Source organism: Malurus melanocephalus, unplaced genomic scaffold (genome assembly GCF_030028575.1).
Source record: "Malurus melanocephalus ecotype Western Australia unplaced genomic scaffold, MMel_1.1 scaffold_133, whole genome shotgun sequence".
Taxonomy (NCBI): Eukaryota; Metazoa; Chordata; class Aves; order Passeriformes; family Maluridae; genus Malurus; species Malurus melanocephalus.
Genome location: NW_026623365.1, coordinates 1,289,293 through 1,303,904, shown reverse-complemented (window position 1 = coordinate 1,303,904; position 14,612 = coordinate 1,289,293). Strand labels below are relative to the sequence as shown.

General features: G+C 37.5%; 1 protein-coding gene across 1 annotated transcript in view; it reads right to left on the bottom strand.

Moving 5' to 3' along the window:
- The window catches only part of ABCA13 (ATP binding cassette subfamily A member 13), a 171,143-nt gene that overhangs the window by 151,937 nt on the left and 4,594 nt on the right, over positions 1–14,612 (bottom strand). The window contains exons 2-6 of the mRNA XM_057370805.1: positions 14,467–14,560; positions 13,204–13,327; positions 4,806–4,954; positions 3,936–3,964; positions 2,628–2,791 (exon numbers count right to left, since the gene is read on the bottom strand). Of these exons, the coding sequence (XP_057226788.1) occupies positions 2,628–2,791; positions 3,936–3,964; positions 4,806–4,954; positions 13,204–13,327; positions 14,467–14,560 (560 nt within the window). The remainder of the gene's footprint in view (positions 1–2,627; positions 2,792–3,935; positions 3,965–4,805; positions 4,955–13,203; positions 13,328–14,466; positions 14,561–14,612) is intronic.

Sequence of the window (14,612 nt, the reverse complement as noted above, 5' to 3'; positions counted from 1 at the left end):
TGAAAGTGAAAAAAATAAAASAAAAATAAATCTCTCCATACAGCCAAAAAATCAGAGAGGTCTTGCTGGATAGAGACAACATTCAAGTAACTGAATAATAAAACACTTTTTCTACTGTTGAAAAATCAATATTTTATTAAATTAGAGTTTAAATGAACAAAACAAAAATTGAGATTTTACCGTTAGATTATCAGTCAATTTCCATTAAGAAAATGTCTCCTGAGAGGACCAATGTCCTCTTAAAAAAAAGAAAAATAGGTTAGCAAAAATAAGAGCAAACCACYACAAACATTCTCTGTTATCTCCACAACAAGACAGGATCAACACAGAATACTTACATTTTACTTCAGTCAGTCTCTAGAAAAAAAACCTTATTTTTAAAGTGACATAATACTTATCGTCACAAGAAGTTAAACAAAGCACATTACAGAATGTMTTGATAAAAATAAGTCTATTGAATTGCTTACAAGTCCCAGTCACCCAAGCTGTGAAAAAAAAATCTGTTAATGTACCTRTAATTTATTACTTAAGATTTATGTCAAATTTACCAGTTATTTTCTACAGAGTAATAATTTCTTACTACATGAATAAGAATCCAGTTTACCAGAGTGGGTCATCAGTTTTCAACATTCACAAAAAGAAATTAAAAAAAAAAAAAAAAAAAAAACAAACCACAACCAACCACAGAAATCCAAAGCCAGTCACATAGATGTTAAAAGTCTCTGTTAAGTACCTCTGAGTGACACAGCAAGAATGTACAAACCGGAAAGAAGGAGATATAAATTTAGAACATTTCTGCTGGCTAAATTCTGCCTTAGGACACAGTATAGTAATATGAAGCTAGTCAAGAAACATGCATTGGGTTTTGCACTTTGCTGTCCAAATTGCATTAATGATGGCAAATTTGGTCAATGAAAGACACTGAAATCTTTMAAAAAAACCCAAACAAACAAAAMCACCAAAACCCATATGTAACATCTGACTGTCCTTCTACTAATCACTTGTGGGTTGACCCCAGATGGCTGCCAAGCACCTACACAGCTGCTCATTTACTCCCTTTTCCCACAGGACAGGAAGAAAATAAAATGAGGGCAGAAGGACACAGGGATCGACCTGAAAACAATTTAAGTAAAGCAAAAGTTGTGCATGTAAGCAACACAAAACCAAGAATTAATTCCCTCCTTTTCATCAATATGCAGATGCTTCCTAGAACCAGGAATGTATGYCTAGTAGTTACAACATGGGAAGACAAACACCATAACTATGGGCACCCTTCACTTTTGTCCCCTTGTCACTCTGTCCATGCTATAGCTTCAAGATAGAGAAATTGCTGCTGAGATTTTATTAACCAGTTCATAACTTCACCCAGAACAGCAGCCAGTGGTTACTCCTATGTGTGCTTAYTCCTGCTGAAGAAGAAAAAAATAGGCATAAACTTACAACCAGGTTTCTGCTTGACCTCACAAATACTCAGACACTGAGAGTTTGCAAACCTTCCAGAAAATAATTCTGCTTTGGGGATACAAGCACAGCTAATGCAGTTTTGCATGYTAACAGCTCAGAGAACAAGCTGGAATAAGGTTACAAATTATTCAGGCATAAGGGAAAAATAAATAAATTTTAAAAATCAAGCATGAACATAGGTACAATCCATATATAGTAAGAGAGGCTTATTTCCCAGTTTGAAAATGTTATGCCATTATATCCTTCATATATGATTGGGTTTTTTGGTTTGATTTGGTTTGTTGAGATTTTTAATTAGAGAAAAAAAAAAAAAAAATGACAGTGGGATGCTAAAGGATGACAGAAGAGCACAGTAACTTCTCATTCATGGGGTSTTTGGGYCCCTGCTCYCCCATGGGCTAAGGCTGGTGAGGTATATGGCCAGTCTTGCACAGGCACAGAGGCCTTCTCCAGCTTTATGATTGTTATTTCACTATAGTGACAATTACCTATCAACCGATTACAACAAATTGCCTACAATGACAAATGCACTTCTGAATTTTACCTAACAATTACCTTATTTTACTGCAAATTCCAATAGATATGTGCCTTGGTCTATGCTTTGATTCTATGTCTTCCTCTGAATCCAACTGTCTTTTACCTGATTCGGAATACAGTCAATGGGGGCTTTTTCTTACCGCTTCATTTCTTGCAAGAGAAGAGCTAAAGCTATTTCGATACCAAGAGGCTTAAGAAACAAAATTGAGTAATTTTCCTGATATTGACCAAGTGCTACATACWTTCAGATCTGATTTGGATCAAATCTATTTTTTTCTGGTATTCATATTCTGTCTTTCAAAGGCCCCCAAAACACTTTACAAATTTCAAAGCCATATTATATGATGGGATAATTTCAGGCATTGCTAACATGAAGCTGCTTATCAAAGTCTCCTAGGGCATCTCTGTTGAGTTTGGCAGGGATGAAAAACACAGTTATAAAGGAAATAGTGTGGGTGAAAACTCCTAACACAGTTCTATAAAAGCCCAATCTGGCAGAGAGAACAAAATGTTAGATCCTTTGCACTGATAAGGATGCCCATTTTATTAAGTATTAAGCCAGAGAGAACAAGAATTGCAGTTAGAATTTTATGATARAATACTTTCAAGAATGTAAAAGTACTTACTTTTGAATAACTTGTAGAAATTGTGTTATGATAGCTAATTCATCTTCTGTATAAAAGCTGTTCCATTCAAGATGAGGGAGTGAATGTAGAAGGTTCCAGAAATATGGTTGCTTGTACAGATTTTCTGCTCTAGAAATAATTTTCTCTGCTTCATTCAAATCCATCTTGAAAAGAAAAAATTACATGCAACACTTCCATTAACAGAAGAAAAAAATAAAGCAGCAGGTGCCTGTAATTTCCCTGACTTGCTTGAATTTTAAACCATTCCATATATTTTTCCAAAGTAGAAATATTCCTCTAGATTTGGTACTATACCACATTATTTTGGTGGTACTTTGAACTTATGGAAACTTTGTTTCTGGTAAGTTTCTGCTCTCATGGAAAAATGGGGCTGGAAGAAAATCTAAGGAATCTCTTTCTGCTCAGAAGTGTAACCCTCTCCCAAGAGAAAGATTACCTTTGAGAYCTCAAGCACAAGGAACTCTTTAGCCCAGCAGTGAATTTCTAAGTCCAGGGCAGGATTGCCCAGGCCAGGCCATCCTTGCTTCACAACTCACAGCAGRGTTTGTGGGGGTCTCAAATAATAATTTATAATGGGTATTTAAAGATTAACTGACTGGGATAACACAACTTCTTTTACAGGACTAYATATTATGCAAAACAGGATTTATCACACCTGTTTCTTATGCAGTCTTTGCCTCTCTAAATTACTGTTTCACTAGGACCTTTTTTCATAATGGTGACATGAGCATGGTTTATAAAAAAAAAAAGCTTGTATGTACAATCTCTTATAATGATCAGCTACTGACAACTAAATATTTCCTTAGTGTTGAGAAATACACTCTTTCTATTCTATATTCCACTCCAGAAATGAACTTTCAAATTGATATGGCTCCTTTCAATCAATGATCTAATGAGCAATTAAAAACGTTACTATAAAAACGCCATCTAATTTCAAGTTACAAACTGGAAATCTAGGTTTCATGAAGTAGCAGTAACAATSAATCAAATATGGAAAAAATACATCTGGCAGATGCACTTGTAAATTGCTCCTAATAATAAAAATTGCCTGCAAGTGGATTTCAGCTATTAACAACCTAGACTGGTTTAAGTAAGTAATCTAGAAACCAGTGAACATCTATCAGATTTACAAGACATGATGTTTTCCTTCAAGCACATAATTTTTTTTTAAAGATATTTTACTGAAACTTGTCAGGATACAAATTACTTTGCATCCTGTATCTTTACAATAAAGATGTATCAAACCCCAGAACTGTAACCTAGAAATAGACTGTAAAAAATACTTACAGTAAGAAAAGTGGTGATATTATGGAGCCCTGCAAAATGAAATATTTTCCTTTAAAGAGAAGCATTATTATCTTTTGAGGAATAAATAATATAAGCAACTGTAAGCAGTGCACAAAGGGTATTTCTACAGAAGTAAAGGCACATGAAGCAACTAATATCCCAAAGATAGGGATCCATTTGATTTTTTGTGCTTCCAATACTTTTACTGTAATCACAAAAAAATCTAAGACATTGCTTACTGTTCATTTTTTAGTGAGGCAAAAGCATCATATCAACACTAGAAGAATGCGTTAGCTGCCAGATGGCCAGGCATGAAAACTACCATTTCACCTAAATCATTCTGCTTCAAAACTCAGCCAGAAAGGCAGGGTAGTGCAAGACTTCAGTGCCCCCTTGCTCCAGCAGCAAGGCTGTGCAATATGGGTGGAAATGGAACAAGAGRCTCAGACCCTGCTGTCTCCAGTCTCACTCTTTTCTCTGCAAGACTGAAGGTCACCAGGTGTGAGCTACTGTTTTTTTCCATTCCTGTACTCTTTAGTACAACGGAAAAACACGGAGAGGGAAAGCAAAATCCTCATAAACTACTTTTGAATGCATGACAGAGCATTGTACTCTGATTATAATCCTTATCATTTAAGCTTTATCTCGATGTTTTCTTAACTCTCAAGTATACAAGAGCACAGTTTTAGAAAGCTAACTTTTCTTTCTGATCATTTTGATGACCATAGCAATATTAATCATAAAAGTAACTTTTCTTAGATCAGCTAAAATTATAGTTGCTTAATTTTAAAAATCAAATTATTATTTTGTTTTATGGCTATTGCTACCTGATAAGCAAAGAAATTCATTTTCAGAAAGATTGCAGATTACCTGAGAGCCTTGAATTTTCCTCCCATAGCTTTTCTAAGGCCATGGCTTTCTCTGTAGTATCAATAAATTCCTTTGCAAGTTCTTCTATCTCTTCCATGAAGTCTAGATCAGGTCCAGTGGCTCTCTCTGGACCACTTTGGGGGCTTGCACTAATTTTTGACAGAAAAAAAAGGGACAGATGACAGATTAATATACTGAAATCAAGCAGTTGGAAAATGTGTATATACTCACAGTACTATTCTAATCTTTTTTTAACAACTATGGATTTATACAATTTATATTTAGTTCCATTCATTGGCATGCAAGTTGCAGCACTGAGTCTCAAAACCTCAGGAAAAAGGGGAATGAAAAATTGCTGAGGTCACCTATGCCAATTCCGGCAGCAGCCGTGTGCAGACACATCCAAAAAAGTCTTCAGTGTTTCTGAACACATTCAACTTTTCTCTCTTGGTTTATTATGTGTCTAGGTGACAGTTCTTTGATAGGAAATTTCAAGCTTTCCTATTACATCTAAGTTATTAGGGCTTTTCGTTTTTTGGTTTTTTTTTTTTTTYAAACACATGAAGCCACCTGTAAAAATAGTATTTTATTCTTACTACGAGCATTTTCCCGATTTTAGCTTGCAGACATACCCCTGGTAAATGCTATCTCTGTTATCTCTATCACATTGCTATCTGGTGACTACTCAACAGCACAACTTTCTAACAATACTTTTAAATGAAAAAAGAAGTCAGAGTCATTTAAACTCCTCTTCACAGGACAAAATTACTTAGATTCTCCTAAAACACCATAAACAAGGGAATAATTATATTTAGCATGTTACTGCTCAGTTGAAGTCTGGTTTATATTATAGGAGATTCAAATGCTCTTAAGAGCTGAATCCTGTCTAGCAAAAACATTTCTATTCTGTATTAGGAGCACATTAACTGCCACAGAACCACAGAATGGATCAGGTTAGAAGGACCTCAGTGGATCATCTGGTTCAACCTCCCTGCTCAAGCAGGATCATCCTAGAGCACATGGCACAGGATTGTGTCCAAGTGGTTCTCAAATATCTTCAGTGAGGYAGACTCCACAACATCTCTGGGCAACCTCCAGTACCCCAGTCACTCACACAGTAAAGAAGTTCTTCCTCACATTTAGGTAGAATTTTGTGTGTATCTGTTCTGTCCATTGCCTCTTGTCCTATCCCACTTACAAAAATACAATAAAGAGTTACACACCTTTCCTATCAAGCTTATATGCCAATACTTGCTTTCAGCACAATTTCTGTTTATTGAAAGAAAAGCCTAATGATATCAATTCATTAAAGAAATTAAAGAAAACTATCCGCCACCACTTTCTGATTCTCTCATTTCTCTTTCTCTCCCTCTCTGATCCTCATTTGTCAGATACCCACAGAACTGTCTACAACTTTAGATTAAGGGAAATGAAGAAAATTTAATCTTAAAACCATCAAGTTCTTAATTGCTTCAGTACAGCTTATTTTGATCCCAACTTGGCTGACAGCCACTAGGATTTTGGAAAACTCTTTCACCATCCTCTAATTTCAGTGGGCTAAAGGTAGAACAATTTCTCAACACATATTTTCCCCTTTTAAATTGAATTTTTAAAAGCAGGTTTCTGTTCACAAGGTGAATTTTAGGGTAATTAGAAGTTGCATTTTAGCTCCTGTCTTTGAAAACTACCACTTAAATTCCAATATTACTAACACTCCCACTGCCCAAACTTTCAGATAGCTGAAAACACTCGTGTTTGGCAAAGAGCTGGAACTGAAAATGCCCTAGCACTATGCTTTTTGAGCATGAAAAGAAGCCAGAACTTGCCAACAACTACAACAACCACAGTCAGAACATTAAATAACCAGAACTCAAGCTCAGCTTCTGTGGGATTTTTCAGATGTTTTAGTTGTTTTGAGGGTTTTGGGGAGGTTTTGAGGGAGTGGTTGTGTTAAGTTTTGTTCCGTTTTTTCCAATACTTGCTAAACTTAAAATAGACAACTAAACTCTCCTAAAAAGTTCATTTAAAATAATAAGTGTTTGAAGAAGTGGAACATAAGGGCAGGATTCGAACCCACATTACTTTCCCTCCAAACTAGACCCAAGACTTGCATCCCCATCTACAAACGTACCTGTTTTAGAAACATTGCAACAACAATGCTCTGGGAAAAAAGGCCACCTCACTTATGTAGCAGCACACAGCAGGATTTAATGCTGTCTCYAGGATCTGCTGTGGCTGCCTGGCCTCCCTGTCTGCAGCAGAGGACACAGATAGCAGTGGTGGGGAAAATCAGTAACTCCCTCTCCTCGCCCTCCATCACTGACTGTGCTCCACCTTTGAACTGCAAATCTTGGGATAAACAGCAGGGAAACAACAAAAAAGTCCTCTTGGCACCTAATTTTCTGTGCTTTAGCCACCTGCTTGATGCATAGCAGAAGCACACCAGATAACAGAGGCTGAATTGACAGCACACTCTGCTGGGCTGTCCTTTCACTATTCCCAGGCTGGAAGACTAGGAACACAAGCTACTGCCGTGTGAGTTCCCACAGAGTACATGGGGCAGGGGAAATGGGACGGGGAAGATATACAGACTAGAAACATTTAAGAAAACAATTGGCAGCATTTGGTGGCTCTGAAGAGCTACAGGGCAAAGTACAGGGAAAAGCAAGTTGACTGTGAAAGTGGAGAGGGAGCTGTGAAACTATAGGGGGTGTCGATATTTAGGATATAGTAAAAGGAACAAATCCCAGGCATAAGGCCTGGCTATTACAGAAGAGAAGATACACGTGCAATCTGAAAAACCCACAGAAGCACGACTTTCCCAAACACAAGCAGGACAAAACCAGTTGTTTGGATATGCTGTTTGTGAGTGTGTGAGCTATTAGCTTTATGGGGCTTTCCAGGGCATAAGCCATGTCAGCCAGCTGCCATTCATGCCCTCTTTTGCTGTCATTGCCACAGTCCTTCCTCTGGTTATTCTTGTAACTGAGAACAGCCTCCTTTGGAAGGGGAAATAGCAAAAGGCATGATGCTGGTTATCAGGCTCAGTTTTATGAAACAGGTAGAATTATGACAGAGGTCTTATTTGCTGAATATCTGTGCTGAGATTGAAGGACTTTATGTATTTTCAATATGGTAATAGAGGACCACATTTATCTCCGAACAAGAGCGCTACACATTACTACCAATCARCACAGGTTACACAAAATTGCAGGAAGATGTCACCATCTTGCCAGAAAGATAAGAAACGACACTTCAAAACCAGCTACAGAGACGTTCCAAGCAAACAATTTTCAGACAGTGTGCCAACAATACTTAATTGTTGTGCTGYTACTCTCCCAAAGAGCCTTCAATGTGTGCATTGTGGAGCAGAAGGCAACATTAATGGACTTGTGTGTGTATGCGTAAAGGAAGTTCCAAGGAAACTCCTAGCAGCAGTTGCTAGGAACAATTAAGAGGACAAGCAAGGATAATAAAAAGGACMAAAGGAGGAAGCCAGTAAGTAATTCATAGGAGAGGACATACATAATTAGAATTGAGGTGTCAGAAGAAAGGTTGGGGAGTGTACATATAAAATTTCATTATCATTCATGCTAGTTCATGTCTTCACTGTACATTTCCACAAATTTAATAAGGACAGAAATCAAACTAGACATACATTGGTACAAATATTGACCATGACAAAATGCTGCAAAAGAGCAAAAAGGCTCTGTATCTCTTTGAGCATTGTATAAGCTATTGTCATTTCCTAAAGCTATGACTCAGAAACATTAATTCTGTCCAATTTACTCAGTTACTCAGGATGACAATAAGAATGTTTCTGWGTTCATTTGAGAACTTAGATATGATGCGAAATGCCATTTAGATTGGTGATTTTCATAAGCCTCTAAACAAACTCCTCTCAGCCTTACCCCTGTCACCACATTGCAATTTCAAGAGAAATTATTAAAACACCAGCTGGCTTCTATTCTGCACCATAGCAGGATAGCCTGGAGACTTCAATACCAGTACACAAGCTGGACAACAACATACTGCCTGTCTCTCACAGAAAGATCTTTCTCTTCCATGCTGATACAATTATAACCTTCCTAGAATGAAATGGACCAAAATACATATAGAACCAAAAAAAAAAAAAAAAGTTCTTTTTAATTGGCTATAAAATGGAGAAAAGCCATGTTTAAATTTCCTTTTCTCTCCAACTCTCTGACAATCTATAAGCAAGATCACAAAGAATTCTTCTCTTTCTGTTTTCCATCTACACAGCCCAAGACTACAAAAGCTGGCCCAGACATAGKGTCAATATTGCAGTAAGTTGCTGCAGCCATAAGCTTTCTTGCAGAACTAGTTCTCATTTCAAGATACACTTCATTAAAGAAAAATCTAACCCTCTAAGCAATTCTTACACAAATACTATCGCTGATGCTTAGATCTTCCTTGATTTTGTTCTTTCACATCTGCTCTTGTACATTAACTCCTCTGATGCTCTTCCACTGGAGAACAAAAAGGACCAAGGTACTGATAAAGCAAAAGGTTTAGAACAGTAAGAACAAAGGGACTGGTGTGAGCAGGGCTGCTCCAGGAGGGAGCCAAGCTAGGAGCCAAAGCAAATCTGGGAGAGTCCATGGCCTCACTGTCCCCCAGGACCCCAGAGTGCAGGCAGACACAGGGGTCTCTGTCCAGAGACAGCCCAAAAAAGGRTGAGTCCAGGAGCCCAGTCAGGCAYGAAAGGAGACAGARCTACCACATGGGTGTGGGTGGCTCATCCAGCAGAAGTGTCAGAGACAGTTCTGGGCCTCTACACATCTACTGGATGAGGCAACTCAGACTTCTACTATTTACAAATAAATAAAGAGAAATAAACTAATGTGCTTAGAGATAACAATTTAGAGTCTTGCTTTCATGATCTTTGCTGTTCTAAGTCTGAGAAYAGTTTAATTTTCTTTTAGTCTTTCAGAAGTCTAACTAACATAGATCTAGAAGGCTGGACTACAAGGTCAAACCCCACCACATCCTGCAAGATTTGCCATGGAATCCAGAGTACTGGGAAATTATGTTTCTACCCACATGCATGGAAATGTGTAAGGTGTAAAGCCATAGAACCTTGGGCTGTGTGGTTTTTATCTTATTTGCATGCTTTCAGTTTTGTGCTGCTCTCTACTCAGATGCGTTGGGGGTGGAACATTTGGGAAAGAGCAGGGAAAACTGTCCTTTACTATGGGATTTCCTGAATACTTCCTTACTCCTCTGCTCTAAGATACCATTGGGTGTATAAGGCTAGGGAATCATTTCAGTGAGCTGCCAGCCAGCAGCTTTTTGCAGTGRCTGAAAAAAGGAGCAAGTAGCAAAGCCACAGAGCTCTTGAAAAATGRGCACTTTCCAAGGCATTAGAGGAGRTGCCAGGCCTTGCTTCAAATCAAAGTTAATGTAGTTGTAGGCTACATCTGGCTTATCTTGTCACCATATCACAGTCTGTTACTGCCTGAAGGGACAGGGACRCATCTGCGAGGGCATGGCCTGCACCAGGATAACTTCAGCCTGGGCTCAGCCCCCCTCATGGTGGGAGCTGCTCAATGACAAATCGTTTTTGGTGGTTTATGGGTTCCATGGAGGCTACAATAGAAGCCATATAACTACTTTCTCCTGAAGACAACTACGACATTTCAAACTGATAGCACCAATGTGAAAACAAATGGTTAATGTCCATACAAATTATACACAGTGTCCGATTCACCCTTAATAAACAGTTTTAGTGATGTTAAAAAATGTTCCTATATCTGACTTATAGTTTGATATAAATCCTTAAAGGGAAGATGATTGGTATTGCTGTTCCTATGCCACCCCATGTCTCCAGTCAACAGGCACTGGATTCAATTATGTTTGACTGATCAGACTGACAGTCTATATTCCTACGGCTGTTGGCAGCCAGCATAAGTCAGAGCCACCCTGAGGTTGATTTAATTTATACTGATGGACCTGGTGGAACAGACTGACCTCAGAATGAACTTCATCCTACCTTTTCAGCTTTTTTCCTCACCTAAGCTATATGCTACTCAGTGTAGCCTTCTGAGTCTATAAATATGAATACATGTATGCATTTTATCTTTCAGTTGAAAAAAATGAAAGCCATTGAATAATTTCCCCCATTCTTAAGTAGGTCTAAGACTGCCTTCAGGAAATTCTTTCCTGATTTTCTTATGAGCTGAAATATAAGTTGGGCAGTTCAGTCAAAACAGTGTAAATAATCATGCAGAGCAGTCAATATAGTTCATAGTTTCTAAAAATTTAACACATTTAGATGGCATCTGAACTAGTGATGTAAATAAAAACTACCCTTTTAGGGAACAATTTTTTAAAAGGCCAACACTTACTGCAACTCTGCAAACCAGTATTATAGTATTGCTACTGCAAGTAACAGGCTACAGGCTTTCTACTGAGTTTGAAAGAGCACAGCACAGAGGCTTGCCACCTTTGCTTTGCCCGAACTTGTCGTATTTTGCTTTTGACTTGGGTTAGTTTTACCCTTTATTTTTTTTTCCTAGCCAGGTGACTCCAGATATTTGCTGTAGTTTCATTTGTCACTGTATAATGCCATCATAGTCTTATACAGATAGAAGTAGCAAGTGACCATTCAGTGGAAAAATGAGATTTTTATGATTAAAAAAGCAGTGCAGAGCACAGGCCCAGTATAACAGTAGAGGCCTTGAGAAGTAGGGACCCTGATGAACTCTACSGGAGTATGATACTGGAGAATCTGGGATGATAAGAGGTGGGGCACACTGAGGCACTGAGGACCCCATGGCTACAAAAAATTCACCAGTGCTCAGTTAAAATTCAGAACTACAGCAGGACAAAGCCAATTTCTAGGTATCAAGAAAAAAAAAAATAACAGGTAGCTAATATATGTAAAAGATAATGTAAATATTCAGGTGCACCACATAAATTTGAATGTCTCCCAAAGATACAGGCCAATGGAAAATGAGCAAAGTATAAAAGTACATTAGTCACATAAGTGACCCTAAGTGCACCCTGGAATGAAAAAGAAGCCATCAACACCACACTCCTCCCAGTAAAGAACTACCGATCATGACTTGCCATAATCACCCCAACACCACCTATCTGCAACTGCTGCCATGATCCAGAGCAGTAGAGGAAAGGTGACCATAGCCCCAGGGAAAGGACTAGAACCTCTGTGGTCATGCAATAATTTTAACTGGGTTTTTTTTTTTGTTTTGTTTATTTTTTGTTTGTTTGTTTTAATGCTGATATTTTTTTAATGCTGCATTTTGTGTAATAACACATCTTATCYAAAAGTGACTTAAATTTTTAAGATTTCAGTTATACTAACAAATAATGGCTTTATGTAGAAAGTGTTTGTCMATAAACAAGATTTATTTTGCATGGCCTGATGCTCAATCAACAATTCCTTAAATGTACAAATAACTGGAGCAAATAATCTATATTAATAGATAAGTATTATGGCCTATTACTATRATACTGAAGCTTTCCAACTTGCTGTATGCTGAATTTATTGCTACCTGTAAACCTCTAATATAATAAACCATAAATATTTGATGCTCTGACACACCTGGCTCAGACGTCTCAGATCTTTTGGGGGATATTCTCAATTTTCTAAGAATAAATATACAAACACATATTCTGATTAGCCCACCCTACTTCGACTTCATGGTTCTATATTATGAAAGGTCATTTATGACTAAACCCTTAAGCCAATTTGCATAAATGTCTTTGCACCTCAATGTTCTTCAACATTTTTGAAGTAGATGAAATTACTACACTTCTTAAAAAAAAATTCCAGATTAAAATCAATCTTTTTTTCTTTCTCCATTCTAGAATCCTATGATGAGGCCTGTTTATGAATGATTTTTTCTAAGTTCTTTTTTATTACAGAATTTCTTCTAGTTCTTTTTGGCTCTTTTTGGGGTTTTATGTGAAAGTTATTCTTGTTTTGTTTTTCTGTGTTCACTTCTCCCATCATGTATGCTCCCAAACTTTTCAAAGTTTAAATCCATATACTACATACTTTTGATGCTCAGTTTCAGTCTCATGTAATAAAAGACTTTCTAATGATGGATAAAAGTACACTTTCAACATGGCAGCAGTGAAAGGGCAAGAATATGACAAGTTACCTCTAAAATTTTGCCCCCAAATAGTGTTTCCTATCCAAAAACAGCATGAAATGTCTGGAGAAAGCAAAAATATATTAGGAATACACAGAATTAAGGCCTTACATCTTTTGCATTCATAAGAACACTGAAGGAAACTTCTAGCACAGAATAGCCATGCTCCTATTTTCCCTGTCTACAAGGCAGTAACAACCTTTACTGYAGAAAAAGAGGCACAGTGATAGTGACAGCTCTGTAAAACTCACGTAACTTACCCAAAGCGGCTCTGTCTCTGTGTTGTGTAACTGGTATTCCTGCATTTTGAACCAACGTTACAGAAAAGGGTCCGCATGAAAGGATAAAGGCCCCGGCTTGGTAAATCACGAGCTTCTAAGTAACCTAAAACCAAGCAGCAGCAGAATTACAACCAGTGAGAATGCATTGCAAACTGTACCATCACATTGTGCTCCTTTGCCCTAAAAAACCTCTTTGTCACCTGCAAGCAATGAAGTTGTACCGATGTCAGGTGTCTCATTTAAAAAACTYAATCACCACAGAAAATGAGCAACCCCTGTGTCAGACTGTGAYAACAAGGTACATATGATATTTGAGAGCAGTCTTTGAAAAGCTGATTATCCTGGTAATAACAYTATTGCAGTATCATGTGCTTGCTATGCTCTCTGCCCAAATCATGTGACCTGGATTACAAGATAGACTTCTTCACAAAGTAGCATTTTTTATTTTTTCACAGCCTTTCATAAGATGAAGGAATTCATATTCAGCAATGTTTGAACATACATCAGTCAAGACTGTCTAAACAGCCACTTTTCCATGTCTCTGGAATTAACCATATCTCTCCATGAAGTAAATGTGTATAACACAGACTAGATTTTCTTCAGATATTTCACTCTGTAGATCTAGAACTGTTTTACCAAACTTATTTTTAATGTAGCTAAAGCTAGTTTATCCCCATTTTACTAATATTGGTGAGTAACAGAATAATAAACTGGATAGATTATAACATCATCAATAATTATTTTCTAAATTAAGTTATATTTTGACAATATAAAAGCAAAAAGAGCTCTGTAAGGTGGAGGAAGTCATAATAAGCTTTGAAGTGTTAAAGGAAATGGAAGAATTTAACAAAATATAAATTCTAAATCCCAGGAAGTAGATAGGGCTAAGGTTCATCTTATCTAATTGTTAATATCTACTGGAAAAYTATCCACCTCTGAACCAGTCATCTGAATTCTATTACTCAATAGAAAGAAATAAATGCAACTAAAACCCAATTAATCCACCTTATTCGAAAGTCAATGTCTAAAACTTGTCTGACGAGTCAGACCGTAAACTTCTTACGTTTTTTCCCACCTGAGTTTGCTCAGATCCATAGCTGGACAAGATTGAATGCCACTGCAGGACTCTTTCCATTGACTCCACTACATTTAAGTCCCCCCTGCTAGGATGTCTTTAGTGTTTGCTAAATACTTCTACAAGCAGAGGCAACCAAAATAGAACACAAGTGAAACAGAACATACAGTTTTCCTTGTATTTTGGGGGCTCCTGGAAGCGGAYGGCAGCTAGAATCAAGAAAAGCACACATGGCCACAGTATTTCWGTGAGAGAGAGGACCTGAAAAAGGACATTAAAATGTCATCAGCCAGGGTTTAAGAGCACAGGGTTT